Source organism: Nerophis ophidion, linkage group LG06 (assembly GCF_033978795.1).
Source record: "Nerophis ophidion isolate RoL-2023_Sa linkage group LG06, RoL_Noph_v1.0, whole genome shotgun sequence".
In the NCBI taxonomy this organism is placed as follows: Eukaryota; Metazoa; Chordata; class Actinopteri; order Syngnathiformes; family Syngnathidae; genus Nerophis; species Nerophis ophidion.
In genome coordinates this window covers 8,578,683-8,600,585 of record NC_084616.1, presented here as the reverse complement: position 1 = coordinate 8,600,585, position 21,903 = coordinate 8,578,683, and the positions used below count along the sequence as shown (strand labels likewise).

General features: G+C 34.7%; 1 protein-coding gene across 1 annotated transcript in view; it reads left to right on the top strand.

The window, feature by feature from the left end:
- plxna2 (plexin A2) overlaps positions 1-21,903 on the top strand; it is an 801,241-nt gene that overhangs the window by 690,328 nt on the left and 89,010 nt on the right. The window contains exons 18-19 of the mRNA XM_061902603.1: positions 18,170-18,409; positions 21,489-21,632. Coding sequence (XP_061758587.1) covers positions 18,170-18,409; positions 21,489-21,632 — 384 coding nt within the window. The remainder of the gene's footprint in view (positions 1-18,169; positions 18,410-21,488; positions 21,633-21,903) is intronic.

Here is a 21,903-nt window from a genome sequence, read left to right as displayed (position 1 = left end):
AGGCTAGAGTATACAAATGAGTTTTAAGGTGAGACTTAAATGCTTCTACTGAATTGAATTGAATATAAGTTGAAAAGGATTTGTCGTATTCTCTTTTTATTTACTATTTACTATTACTATAGGGACGGCGTGGCGCAGTGGGAGAGTGGCCGTGTGCAACCCGAGGGTCCCGGGTTCAAATCCCACCTAGTACCAACCTCGTCACGTCCGTTGTGTCCTGAGCAAGACACTTCACCCTTGCTCCTGATGGGTGCTGGTTGGCGCCTTGCATGGCAGCTCCCTCCATCAGTGTGTGAATGTGTGTGTGAATGGGTAAATGTGGAAGTAGTGTCAAAGCGTTTTGAGTACCTTGAAGGTAGAAAAGCGCTATACAAGTACAACCCATTTATTTATCATTTATTTAAACAACCCGACAACTTTTTTTCACAAGCGCGTGTGAGTGACAGGAGGAAAAGCCGCGACCCGTCTATTTCAGACTCTTTCTCCTGGGCGGAGGGAGTACGAGGGCGTTTTGAACAAAAGGACAAACGATGACTGTTTGGTGATGTGAGCAGCATAAAAGCGGGCATTTTTTTGGGGGGGGGGTTCGCTCGCTGTTTGCCGACGCGGAGGAGACGCTCCTGTGCACACAAAGCAGGCGTGGCAGACACACAACTGGCATGCATCGATCCACTGACACACACACACACACACACACACACACACACACACAGGTGGGAGGCGTGGCGTTTGCACACATTCAGCAGCTTTGGTGATATTTGCTTCTAATTAAGTTTCCTCCCTAGAGAAAGAGAGCGAGCCGGCCGGGAATGAAAGCAGATAAAAAGAATTAAAAAAAAAAAAAAAAACCTCTGTGAGCGAACTCGCTCGGCAATCAATCCTCGCCGCGGTCCTACCCCCCCCCCCCCCCCCCCCCCCCTCCGAGGGCTGAGCCAGCGAGGATGGATGGCAGACAGCGCTCTCATCCCAGCAAAGTGTAGAGAAGTAATAAAAGAGCCGTAGCTCAGCCTCCAGCCGAGGAGGAGAGCCTCCACGCTTTTGCGGACGGCGTTTTTTTTTTTGTTGTTGTTGTTTTTTTTTTTTTTCTCTCAGCAGAGCGCCGCCGGCTGTTTATTTTTTCATTTAATGGAGGCCGGCACAGCAATAGAGATTGATTTAATGACGGGGACGTAAATCATTTCTCCTGCAAAGAAAGAGGCCTTCACAGGCCAAATATGGGCCTGATTCTTTCTTGGCCGTTACGCATGTCAGAATTGACCTGGATTGACAATGCACACAACACAGCTGGCATGTGTGACTCCACACACATTAGTGTCGTGACGATACCATTATTTTGGTGTCGGTACTGGTAGTAAAATTATTTTGACACTTTTCTAAATAAAGGGGACCACAAAAACATTGCATTATTGGCTTTATTTTAGCCTTGTATTATATTGTATTATATAGTATGTTGGAGACTCTTTATTATTGTTTTCAAGAGTTGAAAACTGTTGAAAAATGTTGGAGACTGTTTGAGAATGTTGGAGACTGGTTAAGAATATAACGAATGTTAAAAACTGTTGAAGAATGATAGAGACTGTTTAAGATTGTTGAAAATGGTTAAAAACTGTTGAAGAATGTTGGAGACTGTTGAAGAATGATAGAGACTGTTTAAGATTGTTGAAAATGGTTAAAAACTGTTGACAAATGTTAAAAACTGTTGAAGAATGTTGGAGACTGTTTAAGATTGTTGAAAATGGTTAAAAACTGTTGAAGAATGTTGGAGACTGTTGAAGAATGATAGAGACTGTTTAAGATTGTTGAAAATGGTTAAAAACTGTTGAAGAATGTTGGAGACTGTTGAAGAATGATAGAGACTGTTTAAGATTGTTGAAAGTGGTTAAAAACTGTTGAAGAATGTTAGAGACTGTTTAAGATTGTTGAAAATGGTTAAAAACTGTTGAAGAATGTTGGAGACTCTTGAAGAATAATAGAGACTGTTTAAGATTGTTGAAAATGGTTAAAAACTGTTGAAGAATGTTGGAGACTGTTGAAGAATAATAGAGACTGTTTAAGATTGTTGAAAATGGTTAAAAACTGTTGAAGAATGTTGGAGACTGTTGAAGAATGATAGAGACTGTTTAAGATTGTTGAAAATGGTTAAAAACTGTTGAAGAATGTTGGAGACTGTTGAAGAATGATAGAGACTGTTTAAGATTGTTGAAAGTGGTTAAAAACTGTTGAAGAATGTTAGAGACTGTTTAAGATTGTTGAAAATGGTTAAAAACTGTTGAAGAATGTTGGAGACTGTTGAAGAATGATAGAGACTGTTTAAGATTGTTGAAAATGGTTAAAAACTGTTGAAGAATGTTGGAGACTGTTGAAGAATGATAGAGACTGTTTAAGATTGTTGAAAGTGGTTAAAAACTGTTGAAGAATGTTAGAGACTGTTTAAGATTGTTGAAAATGGTTAAAAACTGTTGAAGAATGTTGGAGACTGTTGAAGAATGATAAAGACTGTTTAAGATTGTTGAAAATGGTTAAAAAACTGTTGAAGAATGTTGGAGACTGTTGAAGAATGATAGAGACTGTTTAAGATAGTTGAAAATGGTTAAAACTGTTGAAGAATGTTGGAGACTGTTGAAGAATGATAGAGACTGTTTAAGATTGTTGAAAATGGTTAAAACTGTTGAAGAATGTTGGAGACTGTTGAAGAATGATAGAGACTGTTTAAGATTGTTGAAAGTGGTTAAAAACTGTTGAAGAATGTTGACGAATGTTAAAAACTGTTGAAGAATGTTGGAGACTGTTGAAGAATGATAGAGACTGTTTAAGATTGTTGAAAATGGTTAAAAACTGTTGACAAATGTTAAAAACTGTTGAAGAATGTTGGAGACTGTTTAAGATTGTTGAAAATGGTTAAAAACTGTTGAAGAATGTTGGAGACTGTTGAAGAATGATAGAGACTGTTTAAGATTGTTGAAAGTGGTTAAAAACTGTTGAAGAATGTTGGAGACTGTTGAAGAATGATAGAGACTGTTTAAGATTGTTGAAAATGGTTAAAAACTGTTGACAAATGTTAAAAACTGTTGAAGAATGTTGGAGACTGTTTAAGATTGTTGAAAATGGTTAAAAACTGTTGAAGAATGTTGGAGACTGTTGAAGAATGATAGAGACTGTTTAAGATTGTTGAAAGTGGTTAAAAACTGTTGAAGAATGTTGGAGACTGTTGAAGAATGATAGAGACTGTTTAAGATTGTTGAAAATGGTTAAAAACTGTTGAAGAATGTTGGAGACTGTTTGAGAATGTTGGAGACTGGTTAAGAATATAACGAATGTTAAAAACTGTTGAAGAATGATAGAGACTGTTTAAGATTGTTGAAAATGGTTAAAAACTGTTGAAGAATGTTGGAGACTGTTGAAGAATGATAGAGACTGTTTAAGATTGTTGAAAATGGTTAAAAACTGTTGACAAATGTTAAAAACTGTTGAAGAATGTTGGAGACTGTTTAAGATTGTTGAAAATGGTTAAAAACTGTTGAAGAATGTTGGAGACTGTTGAAGAATGATAGAGACTGTTTAAGATTGTTGAAAGTGGTTAAAAACTGTTGAAGAATGTTGGAGACTGTTGAAGAATGATAGAGACTGTTTAAGATTGTTGAAAATGGTTAAAAACTGTTGAAGAATGTTGACGAATGTTAAAAACTGTTGAAGAATGTTGGAGACTGTTGAAGAATGATAGAGACTGTTTAAGATTGTTGAAAATAGTTAAAAACTGTTGACAAATGTTAAAAACTGTTGAAGAATGTTGGAGACTGTTTAAGATTGTTGAAAATGGTTAAAAACTGTTGAAGAATGTTGGAGACTGTTGAAGAATGATAGAGACTGTTTAAGATTGTTGAAAGTGGTTAAAAACTGTTGAAGAATGTTAGAGACTGTTTAAGATTGTTGAAAATGGTTAAAAACTGTTGAAGAATGTTGGAGACTGTTGAAGAATGATAGAGACTGTTTAAGATTGTTGAAAATGGTTAAAAACTTTTGAAGAATGTTGGAGACTCTTGAAGAGTAATAGAGACTGTTTAAGATTGTTGAAAATGGTTAAAAACTGTTGACAAATGTTAAAAACTGTTGAAGAATGTTGGAGACTGTTTAAGATTGTTGAAAATGGTTAAAAACTGTTGAAGAATGTTGGAGACTGTTGAAGAATGATAGAGACTGTTTAAGATTGTTGAAAGTGGTTAAAAACTGTTGAAGAATGTTAGAGACTGTTGAAGAATGATAGAGACTGTTTAAGATTGTTGAAAATGGTTAAAAACTGTTGAAGAATGATAGAGACTGTTTAAGATTGTTGAAAATGGTTAAAAACTGTTGAAGAATGTTGGAGACTTGAAGAATGATAGAGACTGTTTAAGATTGTTGAAAATGGTTAAAAACTGTTGAAGAATGTTGGAGACTGTTGAAGAATGATAGAGACTGTTTAAGATTGTTGAAAATGGTTAAAACTGTTGAAGAATGTTGGAGACTGTTGAAGAATGATAGAGACTGTTTAAGATTGTTGAAAGTGGTTAAAAACTGTTGAAGAATGTTGGAGACTGTTGAAGAATGATAGAGACTGTTTAAGATTGTTGAAAATGGTTAAAAACTGTTGAAGAATGTTGGAGACTGTTGAAGAATGATAGAGACTGTTTAAGATTGTTGAAAATGGTTAAAAACTGTTGAAGAATGTTGGAGACTGTTGAAGAATGATAGAGACTGTTTAAGATTGTTGAAAATGGTTAAAAACTGTTGAAGAATGTTGGAGACTGTTGAAGAATGATAGAGACTGTTTAAGATTGTTGAAAATGGTTAAAAACTGTTGAAGAATGTTGGAGACTGTTGAAGAATGATAGAGACTGTTTAAGATTGTTGAAAATGGTTAAAAACTGTTGAAGAATGTTGGAGACTGTTGAAGAATGATAGACACTGTTTAAGATTGTTGAAAATGGTTAAAAACTGTTGAAGAATGTTGGAGACTGTTGAAGAATGATAGAGACTGTTTAAGATTGTTGAAAATGGTTAAAAAACTGTTGAAGAATGTTGGAGACTGTTGAAGAATGATAGAGACTGTTTAAGATAGTTGAAAATGGTTAAAACTGTTGAAGAATGTTGGAGACTCTTGAAGAATGATAGAGACTGTTTAAGATTGTTGAAAATGGTTAAAAACTGTTGAAGAATGTTGGAGACTGTTGAAGAATGATAGAGACTGTTTAAGATAGTTGAAAATGGTTAAAACTGTTGAAGAATGTTGGAGACTCTTGAAGAATGATAGAGACTGTTTAAGATTGTTGAAAATGGTTAAAAACTGTTGAAGAATGTTGGAGACTGTTGAAGAATGATAGAGACTGTTTAAGATTGTTGAAAATGGTTAAAAACTGTTGAAGAATGATAGAGACTGTTTAAGATTGTTGAAAATGGTTAAAAACTGTTGAAGAATGTTGGAGACTGTTGAAGAATGATAGAGACTGTTTAAGATTGTTGAAAATGGTTAAAAACTGTTGAAGAATGTTGGAGACTGTTGAAGAATAATAGAGACTGTTTAAGATTGTTGAAAATGGTTAAAAACTGTTGAAGAATGTTGGAGACTGTTGAAGAATGATAGAGACTGTTTAAGATTGTTGAAAATGGTTAAAAACTGTTGAAGAATGTTGGAGACTGTTGAAGAATGATAGAGACTGTTTAAGATTGTTGAAAGTGGTTAAAAACTGTTGAAGAATGTTAGAGACTGTTTAAGATTGTTGAAAATGGTTAAAAACTGTTGAAGAATGTTGGAGACTGTTGAAGAATGATAAAGACTGTTTAAGATTGTTGAAAATGGTTAAAAAACTGTTGAAGAATGTTGGAGACTGTTGAAGAATGATAGAGACTGTTTAAGATAGTTGAAAATGGTTAAAACTGTTGAAGAATGTTGGAGACTGTTGAAGAATGATAGAGACTGTTTAAGATTGTTGAAAATGGTTAAAACTGTTGAAGAATGTTGGAGACTGTTGAAGAATGATAGAGACTGTTTAAGATTGTTGAAAGTGGTTAAAAACTGTTGAAGAATGTTGACGAATGTTAAAAACTGTTGAAGAATGTTGGAGACTGTTGAAGAATGATAGAGACTGTTTAAGATTGTTGAAAATGGTTAAAAACTGTTGACAAATGTTAAAAACTGTTGAAGAATGTTGGAGACTGTTTAAGATTGTTGAAAATGGTTAAAAACTGTTGAAGAATGTTGGAGACTGTTGAAGAATGATAGAGACTGTTTAAGATTGTTGAAAGTGGTTAAAAACTGTTGAAGAATGTTGGAGACTGTTGAAGAATGATAGAGACTGTTTAAGATTGTTGAAAATGGTTAAAAACTGTTGACAAATGTTAAAAACTGTTGAAGAATGTTGGAGACTGTTTAAGATTGTTGAAAATGGTTAAAAACTGTTGAAGAATGTTGGAGACTGTTGAAGAATGATAGAGACTGTTTAAGATTGTTGAAAGTGGTTAAAAACTGTTGAAGAATGTTGGAGACTGTTGAAGAATGATAGAGACTGTTTAAGATTGTTGAAAATGGTTAAAAACTGTTGAAGAATGTTGGAGACTGTTTGAGAATGTTGGAGACTGGTTAAGAATATAACGAATGTTAAAAACTGTTGAAGAATGATAGAGACTGTTTAAGATTGTTGAAAATGGTTAAAAACTGTTGAAGAATGTTGGAGACTGTTGAAGAATGATAGAGACTGTTTAAGATTGTTGAAAATGGTTAAAAACTGTTGACAAATGTTAAAAACTGTTGAAGAATGTTGGAGACTGTTTAAGATTGTTGAAAATGGTTAAAAACTGTTGAAGAATGTTGGAGACTGTTGAAGAATGATAGAGACTGTTTAAGATTGTTGAAAGTGGTTAAAAACTGTTGAAGAATGTTGGAGACTGTTGAAGAATGATAGAGACTGTTTAAGATTGTTGAAAATGGTTAAAAACTGTTGAAGAATGTTGACGAATGTTAAAAACTGTTGAAGAATGTTGGAGACTGTTGAAGAATGATAGAGACTGTTTAAGATTGTTGAAAATAGTTAAAAACTGTTGACAAATGTTAAAAACTGTTGAAGAATGTTGGAGACTGTTTAAGATTGTTGAAAATGGTTAAAAACTGTTGAAGAATGTTGGAGACTGTTGAAGAATGATAGAGACTGTTTAAGATTGTTGAAAGTGGTTAAAAACTGTTGAAGAATGTTAGAGACTGTTTAAGATTGTTGAAAATGGTTAAAAACTGTTGAAGAATGTTGGAGACTGTTGAAGAATGATAGAGACTGTTTAAGATTGTTGAAAATGGTTAAAAACTTTTGAAGAATGTTGGAGACTCTTGAAGAGTAATAGAGACTGTTTAAGATTGTTGAAAATGGTTAAAAACTGTTGACAAATGTTAAAAACTGTTGAAGAATGTTGGAGACTGTTTAAGATTGTTGAAAATGGTTAAAAACTGTTGAAGAATGTTGGAGACTGTTGAAGAATGATAGAGACTGTTTAAGATTGTTGAAAGTGGTTAAAAACTGTTGAAGAATGTTAGAGACTGTTGAAGAATGATAGAGACTGTTTAAGATTGTTGAAAATGGTTAAAAACTGTTGAAGAATGATAGAGACTGTTTAAGATTGTTGAAAATGGTTAAAAACTGTTGAAGAATGTTGGAGACTCTTGAAGAATGATAGAGACTGTTTAAGATTGTTGAAAATGGTTAAAAACTGTTGAAGAATGTTGGAGACTGTTGAAGAATGATAGAGACTGTTTAAGATTGTTGAAAATGGTTAAAACTGTTGAAGAATGTTGGAGACTGTTGAAGAATGATAGAGACTGTTTAAGATTGTTGAAAGTGGTTAAAAACTGTTGAAGAATGTTGGAGACTGTTGAAGAATGATAGAGACTGTTTAAGATTGTTGAAAATGGTTAAAAACTGTTGAAGAATGTTGGAGACTGTTGAAGAATGATAGAGACTGTTTAAGATTGTTGAAAATGGTTAAAAACTGTTGAAGAATGTTGGAGACTGTTGAAGAATGATAGAGACTGTTTAAGATTGTTGAAAATGGTTAAAAACTGTTGAAGAATGTTGGAGACTGTTGAAGAATGATAGAGACTGTTTAAGATTGTTGAAAATGGTTAAAAACTGTTGAAGAATGTTGGAGACTGTTGAAGAATGATAGAGACTGTTTAAGATTGTTGAAAATGGTTAAAAACTGTTGAAGAATGTTGGAGACTGTTGAAGAATGATAGACACTGTTTAAGATTGTTGAAAATGGTTAAAAACTGTTGAAGAATGTTGGAGACTGTTGAAGAATGATAGAGACTGTTTAAGATTGTTGAAAATGGTTAAAAAACTGTTGAAGAATGTTGGAGACTGTTGAAGAATGATAGAGACTGTTTAAGATAGTTGAAAATGGTTAAAACTGTTGAAGAATGTTGGAGACTCTTGAAGAATGATAGAGACTGTTTAAGATTGTTGAAAATGGTTAAAAACTGTTGAAGAATGTTGGAGACTGTTGAAGAATGATAGAGACTGTTTAAGATAGTTGAAAATGGTTAAAACTGTTGAAGAATGTTGGAGACTCTTGAAGAATGATAGAGACTGTTTAAGATTGTTGAAAATGGTTAAAAACTGTTGAAGAATGTTGGAGACTGTTGAAGAATGATAGAGACTGTTTAAGATTGTTGAAAATGGTTAAAAACTGTTGAAGAATGATAGAGACTGTTTAAGATTGTTGAAAATGGTTAAAAACTGTTGAAGAATGTTGGAGACTGTTGAAGAATGATAGAGACTGTTTAAGATTGTTGAAAATGGTTAAAAACTGTTGAAGAATGTTGGAGACTGTTGAAGAATAATAGAGACTGTTTAAGATTGTTGAAAATGGTTAAAAACTGTTGAAGAATGTTGGAGACTGTTGAAGAATGATAGAGACTGTTTAAGATTGTTGAAAATGGTTAAAAACTGTTGACAAATGTTAAAAACTGTTGAAGAATGTTGGAGACTGTTTAAGATTGTTGAAAATGGTTAAAAACTGTTGAAGAATGTTGGAGACTGTTGAAGAATGATAGAGACTGTTTAAGATTGTTGAAAGTGGTTAAAAACTGTTGAAGAATGTTGGAGACTGTTGAAGAATGATAGAGACTGTTTAAGATTGTTGAAAATGGTTAAAAACTGTTGAAGAATGTTGGAGACTGTTGGAGAATGATAGAGACTGTTTAAGATTGTTGAAAATGGTTAAAACTGTTGAACAATTTTGGAGACTGTTTAGGATTGTTGACAAATGTTAAAAACTGTTGAAGAATGTTGTTGACTGGTTAAGAATGGTGACAAATGTTAAAAACTGTTGAAGAATTTTGGAGACTGTTTAAGATTGTTGACAAATGTTAAAAACTGTTGAACAATTTTGGAGACTGTTTAGGATTGTTGACAAATGTTAAACACTGGTTAAGAATGTTGACAAATGTTAAAAACTGTTGAAAAATGTTGGAGACTGTTTGAGAATGTTGACTAATGTTAAAAACTGTTGAAGAATGATAGAGACTGTTTAAGATTGTTGAAAATTGTTAAAAACTGTTGAAAACTTTTGATGAATGTTGAAGACTGGTTAAGAATGTTGACAATTGTTAAAAACTGTTGGAGAACGTTGGAGACTGTTTAAGATTGTTGAAAAATGTTAAAAACTGTTGAAGAATATTGGAGAATGTTGTTGACTGGTTAAAGATATTGACAAATGTTAAAAACTGTTGAAAACTGTTGAAGAATGTTGGAGACTGGTTAGGATTGTTGACAAATGTTAAAAACTGTTGGAGAATGTTGTTGACTGGTTAAGAATGTTGACAAATGTTAAAAACAGTTGAAAACTGTTGAAGAATGTTGGAGACTGTTTAAGATTGTTGACAAATGTTAAAAACTGTTGAAGAATGTTGGAGACTGTTTAAGATTGTTGACAATATTAAAAACTGTTGAAAACTGTTGAAGAATGTTGGAGACTGTTTAAGATTGTTGACAAATGTTAAAAACTGTTGAAGAATTTTGGAGACTGTTTAGGATTGTTGACAAATGTTAAAAACTGTTGAAAACTGTTGAAGAATGTTGTTGACAAGTTAAGATTGTTGACAATATTAAAAACTGTTGAAAACTGTTGAAGAATGTTGGAGACTGTTCAAGATTGTTGACAAATGTTAAAAAGTATTGAAGAATGTTGTTGACTGGTTAAGAATGTTGACAAATGTTAAAAACTGTTGAAAACTGTTGAAGAATGTTGGAGACTGTTTAAGATTGTTGACAAATGTTAAAAACTGTTGAAGAATGTTGGAGACTGTTGATGACTGGTTAAGAATGTTGACAAATGTTAAAAACTGTTGAAAACTGTTGAAGAATGTTGGAGACTGTTTAAGATTGTTGACAAATGTTAAAAACTGTTGAAGAATTTTGGAGACTGTTTAGGATTGTTGACAAATGTTAAAAACTGTTGAAGAATGTTGGAGACTGTTGTTGACTGGTTAAGAATGTTGACAAATGTTAACTGTTGAAAACTGTTGAAGAATGTTGGAGACTGTTTAAGATTGTTGACAAATGTTAAAAACTGTTGAAGAATGTTGTTGAATGGTTAAGAATGTTGACAAATGTTAAAAACTGTTGAAAACTGTTGAAGAATGTTGGAGACTGTTTAAGATTGTTGACAAATGTTAAAAACTGTTGAAGAATGTTGGAGACTGTTGATGACTGGTTAAGAATGTTGACAAATGTTAACAACTGTTGAAAACTGTTGAAGAATTTTGGAGACTGTTTAGGATTGTTGACAAATGTTAAAAACTGTTGAAGAATGTTGGAGACTGTTTAAGAATGTTGACAAATGTTAAAAACGGCTGAAAACTGTTGAAGAATGTTGGAGAATGTTGTTGACTGGTTAAGAATGTTGACAAATGTTAAAAACAGTTGAAAACTGTTGAAGAATGTTGGAGACTGTTTAAGATTGTTAACAAATGTTAAAAACTGTTGAAAACTGTTGAAGAATGTTGGAGACTGTTTAAGATTGTTGACAAATGTTAAAAACTGTTGAAAAATGTTGGAGACTGTTTAAGATTGTTGAAAATTGTTGAAAACTGTTGATGAATGTTGAAGACTGGTTAAGAATGTTGACAATTGTTAAAAACTGTTGGAGAACGTTGGAGACTGTTTAAGATTGTTGACAAATGTTAAAAACTGTTGAAGAATGTTGGAGAATGTTCAAGGTTGTTGACAATTGTTAAAAACTTGAAAACTGTTGAAGAATGGTGGAGACTGGTTAAAACTGTTGACAAATGTTAAAAACGGTTGAAAACTGTTGAATGTTGGAGACTGTTTAAGATTGTTGACAAATGTTAAAAACGGTTGAGGAATGTTGGTGACTGTTGAAGAATGATAGAGACTGTTTAAGATTGTTGAAAATTGTTAAAAAATGTTGAAGACTGGTTAAGAATGTTGACAATTGTTAAAAACTGTTAGAGAACTTTGGAGACTGTTTAAGATTGTTGACAAACTGTTGGAGAATGTTGATGAATGTTGAAGACTGGTTAAGAATGTTGACAATTGTTAAAAACTGTTGGAGAATGTTGGAGACTGTTTAAGATTGTTGAAAAATGTTACAAAACTGTTGAAGAATATTGGAGAATGTTGTTGACTGGTTAAAGATATTGACAAATGTTAAAAACTGTTGAAAATTGTTGAAGAATGTTGGAGACTGTTTAAGATTGTTGACAAATGTTAAAAACTGTTGAAGAATGTTGTTGACTGGTTAAGAATGTTGACAAGTGTTAAAAACTGTTGAAAACTGTTTAAGAATATTGGAGACTGTTAGAGATTGTTGACAAATGTTAAAAACTGTTGAAGAATCTTGGAGACTGTTTAGGATTGTTGAGAAATGTTAAAAACTGGTTAAGAATGTTGACAAATGTTAAAAACTGTTGAAAATTGTTGAAGAATGTTGGAGACTGTTTAAGATTTTTGACAAATGTTAAAAACTGTTGAAGAATGTTGTTGACTGGTTAAGAATGTTGACAAATGTTAAAAACTGTTGAAAACTGTTTAAGAATATTGGAGACTGTTAGAGATTGTTGACAAATGTTAAAAACTGTTGAAGAATCTTGGAGACTGTTTAGGATTGTTGACAAATGTTAAAAACTGTTTAAGAATGTTGACAAATGTTAAAAACTGTTGAAAAATGTTGGAGACTCTTTGAGAATGTTGACTAATGTTAAAAACCGTTGAAGAATGATAGAGACTGTTTAAGATTGTTGAAAATTGTTAAAAACTGTTGAAAACTTTTAATGAATGTTGAAGACTGGTTAAGAATGTTGACAATTGTTAAAAACTGTTGGAGAATGTTGGAGACTGTTTAAGATTGTTGAAAAATGTTAAAAACTGTTGAAGAATATTGGAGAATGTTGTTGACTGGTTAAAGATATTGACAAATGTTAAAAACTGTTGAAAACTGTTGAAGAATGTTGGAGACTGTTTAAGATTGTTGACAAATGTTAAAAACTGTTGAAGAATGTTGTTGACTGGTTAAGAATGTTGACAAATGTTAAAAACTGTTGAAAACTGTTTAAGAATATTGGAGACTGTTTAAGATTGTTGACAAATGTTAAAAACTGTTGAAAAATGTTGGAGACTGTGTAAAATTGTTGGTGACTGGTTAAGAATATAACGAATGTTAAAAACTGTTGAAGAATGTTGACTAATGTTAAAAACTGTTGAAGAATGATAGAGACTGTTTAAGATTGTTGAAAAATGTTAAAAACTGTTGAAAACTTTTAATGAATGTTGGTGACTGTTGAAAAATACTGGAGACGGTTGAAAAATGTTGGTGACTGGTTAACAATGTGACAAATGTTAAAAACTGTTGAAAAATGTTGACTAATGTTAAAAACTGTTGAAGAATGATAGAGACTGTGTAAGATTGTTGAAAATTGTTAAAAACTGTTGAAAACTTTTGATGAATGTTGGTGACTGTTGAAAAATACTGGAGACTGTTGAAAAATGTTGGTGACTGGTTAACAATGAGACGAATGTTAAAAACTGTTGAAAAATGTTGACTAATGTTAAAAACTGTTGAAGAATGATAGAGACTGTGTAAGATTGTTGAAAATTGTTAAAAAAAACTGTTAAAAACTTTTGATGAATGTTGGTGACTGTTGAAAAATACTGGAGACTGTTGAAAAATGTTGGCGACTGGTTAACAATGAGACGAATGTTAAAAACTGTTGAAAACTGTTGACTAATGTTAAAAACTGTTGAAGAATGATAGAGACTGTGTAAGATTGTTGAAAATTGTTAAAAAGTGTTAAAAACTTTTGATGAATGTTGGTGACTGTTGAAAAATACTGGAGACTGTTGAAAAATGTTGGTGACTGGTTAACAATGTGACGAATGTTAAAGACTGTTGAAAAATGTTGACTAATGTTAAAAACTGTTGAAGAATGATAGAGACTGTTTAAGATTGTTCTAAATTGTTAAAAAGTGTTAAAAACTTTTGATGAATGTTGGTGACTGTTGAAAAATACTGGAGACTGTTGAAAAATGTTGGTGACTGGTTAACAATGTGACGAATGTTAAAAACTGTTGAAAAATGTTGACTAATGTTAAAAACTGTTGAAGAATGATAGAGACTGTTTAAGATTGTTCTAAATTGTTAAAAAGTGTTAAAAACTTTTGATGAATGTTGGTGACTGTTGAAAAATACTGGAGACTGTTGAAAAATGTTGGTGACTGGTTAACAATGTGACGAATGTTAAAAACTGTTGAAAAATGTTGACTAATGTTAAAAACTGTTGAAGAATGATAGAGACTGTTTAAGATTGTTGAAAATTGTTAAAAAAAACTGTTAAAAACTTTTGATGAATGTTGGTGACTGTTGAAAAATACTGGAGACTGTTGAAAAATGTTGGTGACTGGTTAACAATGAGACGAATGTTAAAAACTGTTGAAGAATGATAGAGACTGTGTAAGATTGTTGAAAATTGTTAAAAAACTGTTAAAAACTTTTGATGAATGTTGGTGACTGTTGAAGAATGATAGAGACTGTGTAAGATTGTTGAAAATTGTTAAAAAACTGTTAAAAACTTTTGATGAATGTTGGTGACTGTTGAAGAATGATAGAGACTGTGTAAGATTGTTGAAAATTGTTAAAAAACTGTTAAAAACTTTTGATGAATGTTGGTGACTGTTGAAGAATGATAGAGACTGTGTAAGATTGTTGAAAATTGTTAAAAAACTGTTAGAAACTTTTGATGAATGTTGGTGACTGTTGAAGAATGATAGAGACTGTTTAAGATTGTTGAAAATTGTTAAAAAACTGTTAAAAACTTTTGATGAATGTTGAAGACTGGTTAAAGGGGAACATTATCACAATTTCAAAAGGATTAAAAACAATAAAAATCAGTTCCCAGTGGCTTGTTGTATTTTTTAAAAAAAATTTTCAAAATTTTACCGGTCTCGGAATATCCCTAAATAAAGCTTTTAAGTGCCTTATTTTTGCTCTCTGCGAAGACACTGTGACGTCACACAGTGCTGCCAATTTAAACAAACAATGGGAATACCACAGCAAGATATAGCGACATTAGCTCGGATTCAAACTCTGATTTCAGCGACTTAAGCGATTCAACAGATTACGCATGTATTGAAACGGATGGTTGGAGTATGAAAGTATTGAAGAAAAAAACTGAAGCTATTGAGCGAATAGCTATTGACGCTATTCATAGCCATAGCATGGCCGAATAGCTGCGTTAGCATCGCCGGTAAAATGTGCGGACCAAACGATCAGGACTTTCGCATCTTTTGACACTGGAGCAACTTAAATCCGTCGATTGGTAAGTGTTTGTTTCGCATTAAATGTGGGTGGAAGGAAACGTAATATAGTTGCAAATGCATCTGCAGGTTATCCATACATCTCTGTGCCATGTCTGCTTTAGCACCGCCGGTCAAATGTGGAGAAACTCTGGTACATTCAATGGGGGTCTGGCGGCAGACACTTTGGCATCTTCGGGCCAGTGGTGCAACTTGAATCCCTCCCTGTTAGTGTTGTTACACCCTCCGACAACACACCCACCAGGCATGATGTCTCCAAGGTTCCAAAAAATAGTCAAAAAAACAGAAAATAATATTGATGAATATTGATGAATGTTGGTGAATATTCAAAAATGTTGACAAATGTTGAAGATTGTTGATGAATGTTGAAGATTGTTCAAGAATGTTAATGAATGTTTATGACTTTTAAAGAATGTTGATGATTGTTGAAGACTGTTCAAGAATGTTGGTGAATGTTGGAGACTGTTCAAGAATGTTGACAAATGTTAAATATAGCTCAAGAATGTTGACAATTTAGATTGTTCAAGACTGTTGACAAATGTTGAAGACTGTTCAAGAACGTTGCCAAGTTAGATTGTTCAAGACTGTTGACAAATGTTGATGAGTGTTGATGAATGTCGAAGATTGTTCAAGAATGTTAATGAATGTTTATGACTTTTAAAGAATGTTGGTGAATGTTAGAGACTGTTCAAGAATGTTGACGAATGTTAAATATAGCTCAAGAATGTTGACAATTTAGATTGTCCAAGACTGTTGACAAATGTTGAAGATTGTTGATGAATGTTGAAGATTGTTCAAGAATGTTGACAAGTTAGATTGTTCAAGACTGTTGACAAATGTTGGAGACCGTCTAAGAATGTTGATGAATGTTGAAGACAATTTAAGAAAGTTGGTGAATGTTGGAGACTGTTCAATATTCAAAAATGTTGACAAATGTTAAAGACTGTTCAAGAATGTTGACAAGTTAGAATGTTCAAGACTGTTGACAAATGTTGAAGACTTTGCAAGAATGTTGGTGAATGTTGAAGAATGTTGACAAATGATAAAGACTGTTCAAGAATGTTGATGAATGTTGGAGACTGTTCAAAAATGTTGACAAATGTTAAAGACTGTTCAAGAATGTTGATGAATGTTGAAGACTGTTCAAGAATGTTGGAGACTGTTCAAGAATGTTGGTGAATGTTGGAGACTGTTCAAGAATGTTGATGCATGTTAAAGACTGTTCAAGAATGTTGACAAATGTTAAAGACTGTTCAAGAATGTTGATGAATGTTGGAGACTGTTCAAGAATGTTGACAAATGTTAAAGACTGTTCAAGAATGTTGATGAATGTTAAAGACTGTTCAAGAATGTTGACAAATGTTAAAGACTGTTCAAGAATGTTGATGAATGTTAAAGACTGTTCAAAAATGTTGACAAATGTTAAAGACTGTTCAAGAATGTTGACAAGTTAGATTGTTCAAGACTGTTGACAAATGTTGAATACTTTGCAAGAATGTTGGTGAATGTTGACAAATGTACAAGAATGTTGATGAATGTTGGAGACTGTTCAAGAATGTTGACAAATGTTAAAGACTGTTCAAGAATGTTGACAAGTTAGATTATTCAAGACTGTTGACAAATGTTGAAGACTTTGCAAGAATGTTGGTGAATGTTGAAGAATGTTGACAAATGTTAAAGACTGTTCAAGAATGTTGATGAATGTTGAAGACTGTTCAAGAATGTTGACAAACGTTAAAGACTGTTCAAGAATGTTGACGAATGTTGGAGACTGTTCAAGAATGTTGATGAATGTTTAAGAATGTTGACGAATGTTGGAGACTGTTCAAGAATGTTGACAAATGTTAAAGACTGTTCAAGAATGTTGATGCATGTTAAAGATTGTTCAAGAATGTTGACAAATGTTAAAGACTGTTCAAGAATGTTGACGAATGTTGGAGACTGTTCAAGAATGTTGATGAATGTTTAAGAATGTTGACGAATGTTGGAGACTGTTCAAGAATGTTGACAAATGTTAAAGACTGTTCAAGAATGTTGATGAATGTTAAAGACTGTTCAAGAATGTTGATGAATGTTAAAGACTGTTCAAGAATGTTGACAAATGTTAAAGACTGTTCAAGAATGTTGATGAATGTTAAAGACTGTTCAAGAATGTTGATGAATGTTAAAGACTGTTCAAGAATGTTGACAAATGTTAAAGACTGTTCAAGAATGTTGACAAATGTTAAAGACTGTTCAAGAATGTTGATGAATGTTAAAGACTGTTCAAGAATGTTGATGAATGTTAAAGACTGTTCAAGAATGTTGACGAATGTTGGAGACTGTTCAAGAATGTTGAAGAATGTTAAAGACTGTTCAAGAATGTTGACAAATGTTAAAGACTGTTCAAGAATGTTGACAAATGTTAAAGACTGTTCAAGAATGTTGATGAATGTTAAAGACTGTTCAAGAATGTTGACAAATGTTAAAGACTGTTCAAGAATGTTGACAAATGTTAAAGACTGTTCAAGAATGTTGACGAATGTTGGAGACTGTTCAAGAATATTGATGAATGTTAAAGACTGTTCAAGAATGTTGATGAATGTTAAAGACTGTTCAAGAATGTTGACAAATGTTAAAGACTGTTCAAGAATGTTGACGAATGTTGGAGACTGTTCAAGAATGTTGATGAATGTTAAAGACTGTTCAAGAATGTTGACAAATGTTAAAGACTGTTCAAGAATGTTGACAAATGTTAAAGACTGTTCAAGAATGTTGACGAATGTTGGAGACTGTTCAAGAATGTTGATGCATGTTAAAGACTGTTGAAGAATGTTGACGAATGTTGGAGACTGTTCAAGAATGTTGATGAATGTTTAAGAATGTTGACGAATGTTGGAGACTGTTCAAGAATGTTGACAAATATTAAAGACTGTTCAAGAATGTTGATGAATGTTGGAGACTGTTCAAGAATGTTGATGAATGTTGAAGACTGTTGACGAATGTTGGAGACTGTTCAAGAATGTTGACAAATATTAAAGACTGTTCAAGAATGTTGATGAATGTTGAAGACTGTTCAAGAATGTTGACAGATGTCAAAAATGTTTCAATAGTTAACTCTCCACAATTATGCACATTTTTACTTTGCAAATGTCTCCGTGCTGTATTTACTTCTTGTGTTTGTTGTGTTGGAATCACTTAGAGTAGAAAGGAAAACATCATTCATTATTGCTCTCCGTGTTTTAGACCTTTGGACAATAAAGACTCTTGGATCTTGCAGAATAGTTGGAGACAATCGGATTGGAGGGAACTAATTTGCATGCTCCGCCCCCCTCCAGGTGTGCAAAGTGTTGAACAGCACCAGCATGAGCTGCTGGGCTCCCTCCCTGGCGGAGGACTACCACCCAGGCCTGGAGGCGGTGAAGCACGCCGACGAGTTCGGCTTCATCTTCAACAACGTGCAAGCGCTGCTGGTCTACAACACCACCAGCCTGCTCTACTACCCCAACCCTTACTTTGAGCCTCTCAGCGCCACGGGAGTCCTGGAGCAGAAGCCAGGGTCGCCCATCATTCTCAAGGTAGTCTCGAGACTCTGTTGTGATGAAATGATGCACGTGCAGCTCGCCCAATGACGTCGGCGCATGAAGTGGAATTTAACCACCTAATATAATAAACAAGTAATCACAAAAGTATAAAACACAACAAAATAAAAAACAAATCAATAGAACGTGTAATGGGATTAATTAGCTATTTTCTCCACAGTCTTTGTCTCTGTGGGTGGAGGCGAGGCCGCTAGCATATGCACACAGACGTTGAAACTCGTAAGGATATTATATATATATATATATGCATATATGTATGTATAATGTCACATTTTTGGAGACTTTGATTTAAAAACCTTTTTGAGCTATGGTCTCTGCGGGGTTGCTAGCACACACACAGAAACGTAAACATAAGGTAACGTAGTGGAAATGATTCGGATCAGACGCAAAATCAGAAATCTCTCGTTCTTTATCACATTTCAGAAATTTCCTAAAAGTTGTATAAGATTCCGCCCATACTTTTTTTGAGCTATGCTATTGAGCGGAATGAAAGCAACGGAGTGGACACTCTTCTCGGTCTACACTATCTTTGTCTCAAAATCCGCCAATAACTTTCTGAGTTTTTTTTGTATGATTAACTTAACGACTGACGGACAAGCCGACAGGATTGATCACAAAAGTGTATTATTCAGACCAGGTGTAAGTATTATCAGCAAATCAAATCAATGACCCTTGAAAGTGCTTTTGACACAACAGCACTCATTGACTTATATGACACCCATCAAAACAACCTTCCCTAGTCATGGAGCAAAATTAAAAAAAAATGTAAGTAACATGAAGGTTAACACACATGACACAACCTGCTCACTGAACATTGTGGACGTTATGGAAATTGTCCAAACACCATACAATGCATGATGGGAAAAATGCAATACCATCTCCACTTTCTGATTGATTACAAGACTTTAAGAAGGTCATCACAGAAGGAAACAATGTAAACACACTTTCACATACACTTAATATCCAATTGTAACAGTTATTTATCCATTATATTAATTATATATCCATCACATTAGTATAATATGCACTTCCCTGCTTAGGCTGCTGCCCCCGTGACCTGACTTCAGATAAGCGGGAGAAGATGGATGGATGGATGGGCACACACACACACACGTGTGTGAGTGTATGTATATATATATATATATATATATATATATATATATATATATATATATATATATATATATATATATATATATCAATCAATCAATCAATGTTTACTTATATAGCCCTAAATCACTAGTGTCTCAAAGGGCTGCACAAACCACTACGACATCCTCGGTAGGCCCACATAAGGGCAAGGAAAACTCACACCCAGTGGGACGTCGGTGACAATGATGACTATGAGAACCTTGGAGAGGAGGAAAGCAATGGATGTCGAGCGGGTCTAACATGATACTGTGAAAGTTCAATCCATAATGGATCCAACACAGTCGCGAGAGTCCAGTCCAAAGCGGATCCAACACAGCAGCGAGAGTCCCGTTCACAGCGGAGCCAGCAGGAAACCATCCCAAGCGGAGGCGGATCAGCAGCGCAGAGATGTCCCCAACCGATACACAGGCAAGCAGTACATGGCCAACGGATCGGACCGGACCCCCTCCACCAGGGAGAGTGGGACATAGGAGAAAAAGAAAAGAAACGGCAGATCAACTGGTCTAAAAAGGGAGTCTATTTAAAGGCGAGAGTATACAAATGAGTTTTAAGGTGAGACTTAAATGCTTCTACTGTGGTGGCATCTCGAACTGTTACTGTTATATATATATATATTTATATATATATATATATATAGTTAATTTGTATGCTGTCGGCAAGACCAATGCGGCCCCCAAGTCGAAAAGTTTGGACACCAGTTCTAGACTGGAGTCCCTCAGGGTTCTTACCTAGAACCAGTCTACTTGTGTTCACCAGCATTTATGTCAGAGTTAGTTTGGGACGAACCCCAAGATGCAGAGATGGAGGCAGACATGGAGTGAGAAAACATCCATCCATTATCTACCGCTTATTCCCTTTTGGGGTCACGGGGGGTGCTGGCGCCTATCTCAGCTACAATCGGGCGGAAGGCGGGGTATACCCTGGACAAGTCGCCACCTCATCGCAGGGCCAACACAGATAGACAGACAACATTCACACACTAGGGAGCATTTAGTGTTGCCGATCAACCTATCCCCAGGTGCATGTCTTTGGAGGTGGGCGGGGCCTATCCCCAGGTGCATGTCTTTGGAGGTGGGAGGAAGCCGGAGTACCCGGAGGGAACCCACGCATTCACGGGGAGAACATGCAAACTCCACACAGAACGATCCCGAGCCTGGGATTGAACCCAGGACTACTCAGGACCTTTGTATTGTGAGGCAGACGCACTAACCCCTCTTCCACCTGTGAAGCCCATGAGAAAAAAATGATTTAATAAAAATACCACAACAACAACAAATCAAAGGGTTACAACAAAAAGCGTGCATGAGGCATACAACCAACTAAGAGAGCTAGCATGGGAGCTAGAAAACAAAAGGAACTTAGCATGGAAGCTAGCAAAAACAAAAAGGGGCCTGGCGTGAAAGCTAGTGGGTAGCGAGCAGGAAAACCGAAGCCGTACTTGTAATATGAAAACAAACTGGAAGCAGCGAACAAAAAACAGTAAGCTACAAACATCTAACAAATATAGCTTACTGCTGCGCCGCAAAGACACGACAGGAGCGACAATACATGACAGAAGCGACAACCAATACGTGACAATAATCCAGCACTGACTGGAGGAATAAAGCGGGTAAAATAGGAGTGGGCTGATTAACACCAGGTGTGGCCGGGTGAAAACAGCGCACAGGGGGAAAAAAAAAAAACAGGAAATAGACAAAATAAGAGCGCTGACAGGAACTAAAGACGGGGAATACTAAACACTGGCCACGCTGTCACGGACAAGCCTGACAATTTCGTTATTCATGTTTTTAATATTTATAGACCTCGGCTCTTGATGTGCTTTCTCCTCTTTTGGTTACATTTGAGGATTTTTATTGTCCTTTGAGATCTTACTTTCACTCAAACCCCCACCGTGTACCCACAGGGCAGAAACCTGCTACCCCCGGCCTCAGGAGGGGCCAAGCTTAACTACACGGTGCTGATTGGAGAGACCCCCTGCTCGGTGACCGTGTCCGAGAGCCAGCTGCTGTGCGAGCCGCCCAACCTCACCGGACAATACAAAGTCATGGTCAGTGTCAAACTTTTACCTTCCATCTGTCCGCCTGCTCGGGGGAGGTTTTTTTTTCATCCGCATTATACCTTCAAAGTGCATTATTCATGCTCTCATCGCCGCTCAATTCAGCCCAGGGGAGGGGCTTTAGTGTGTGTGTGTGTGTGTGTGTGTGTGTGTGTGTTCTTGTATTTCTACCCTTCTGGAGACATAAAGAAGGAAATGTAGCTTCCATATGAGGAGGTGTGAACAAGTGATGACATAAAGAGAGAATGTCTCATTTGCACCC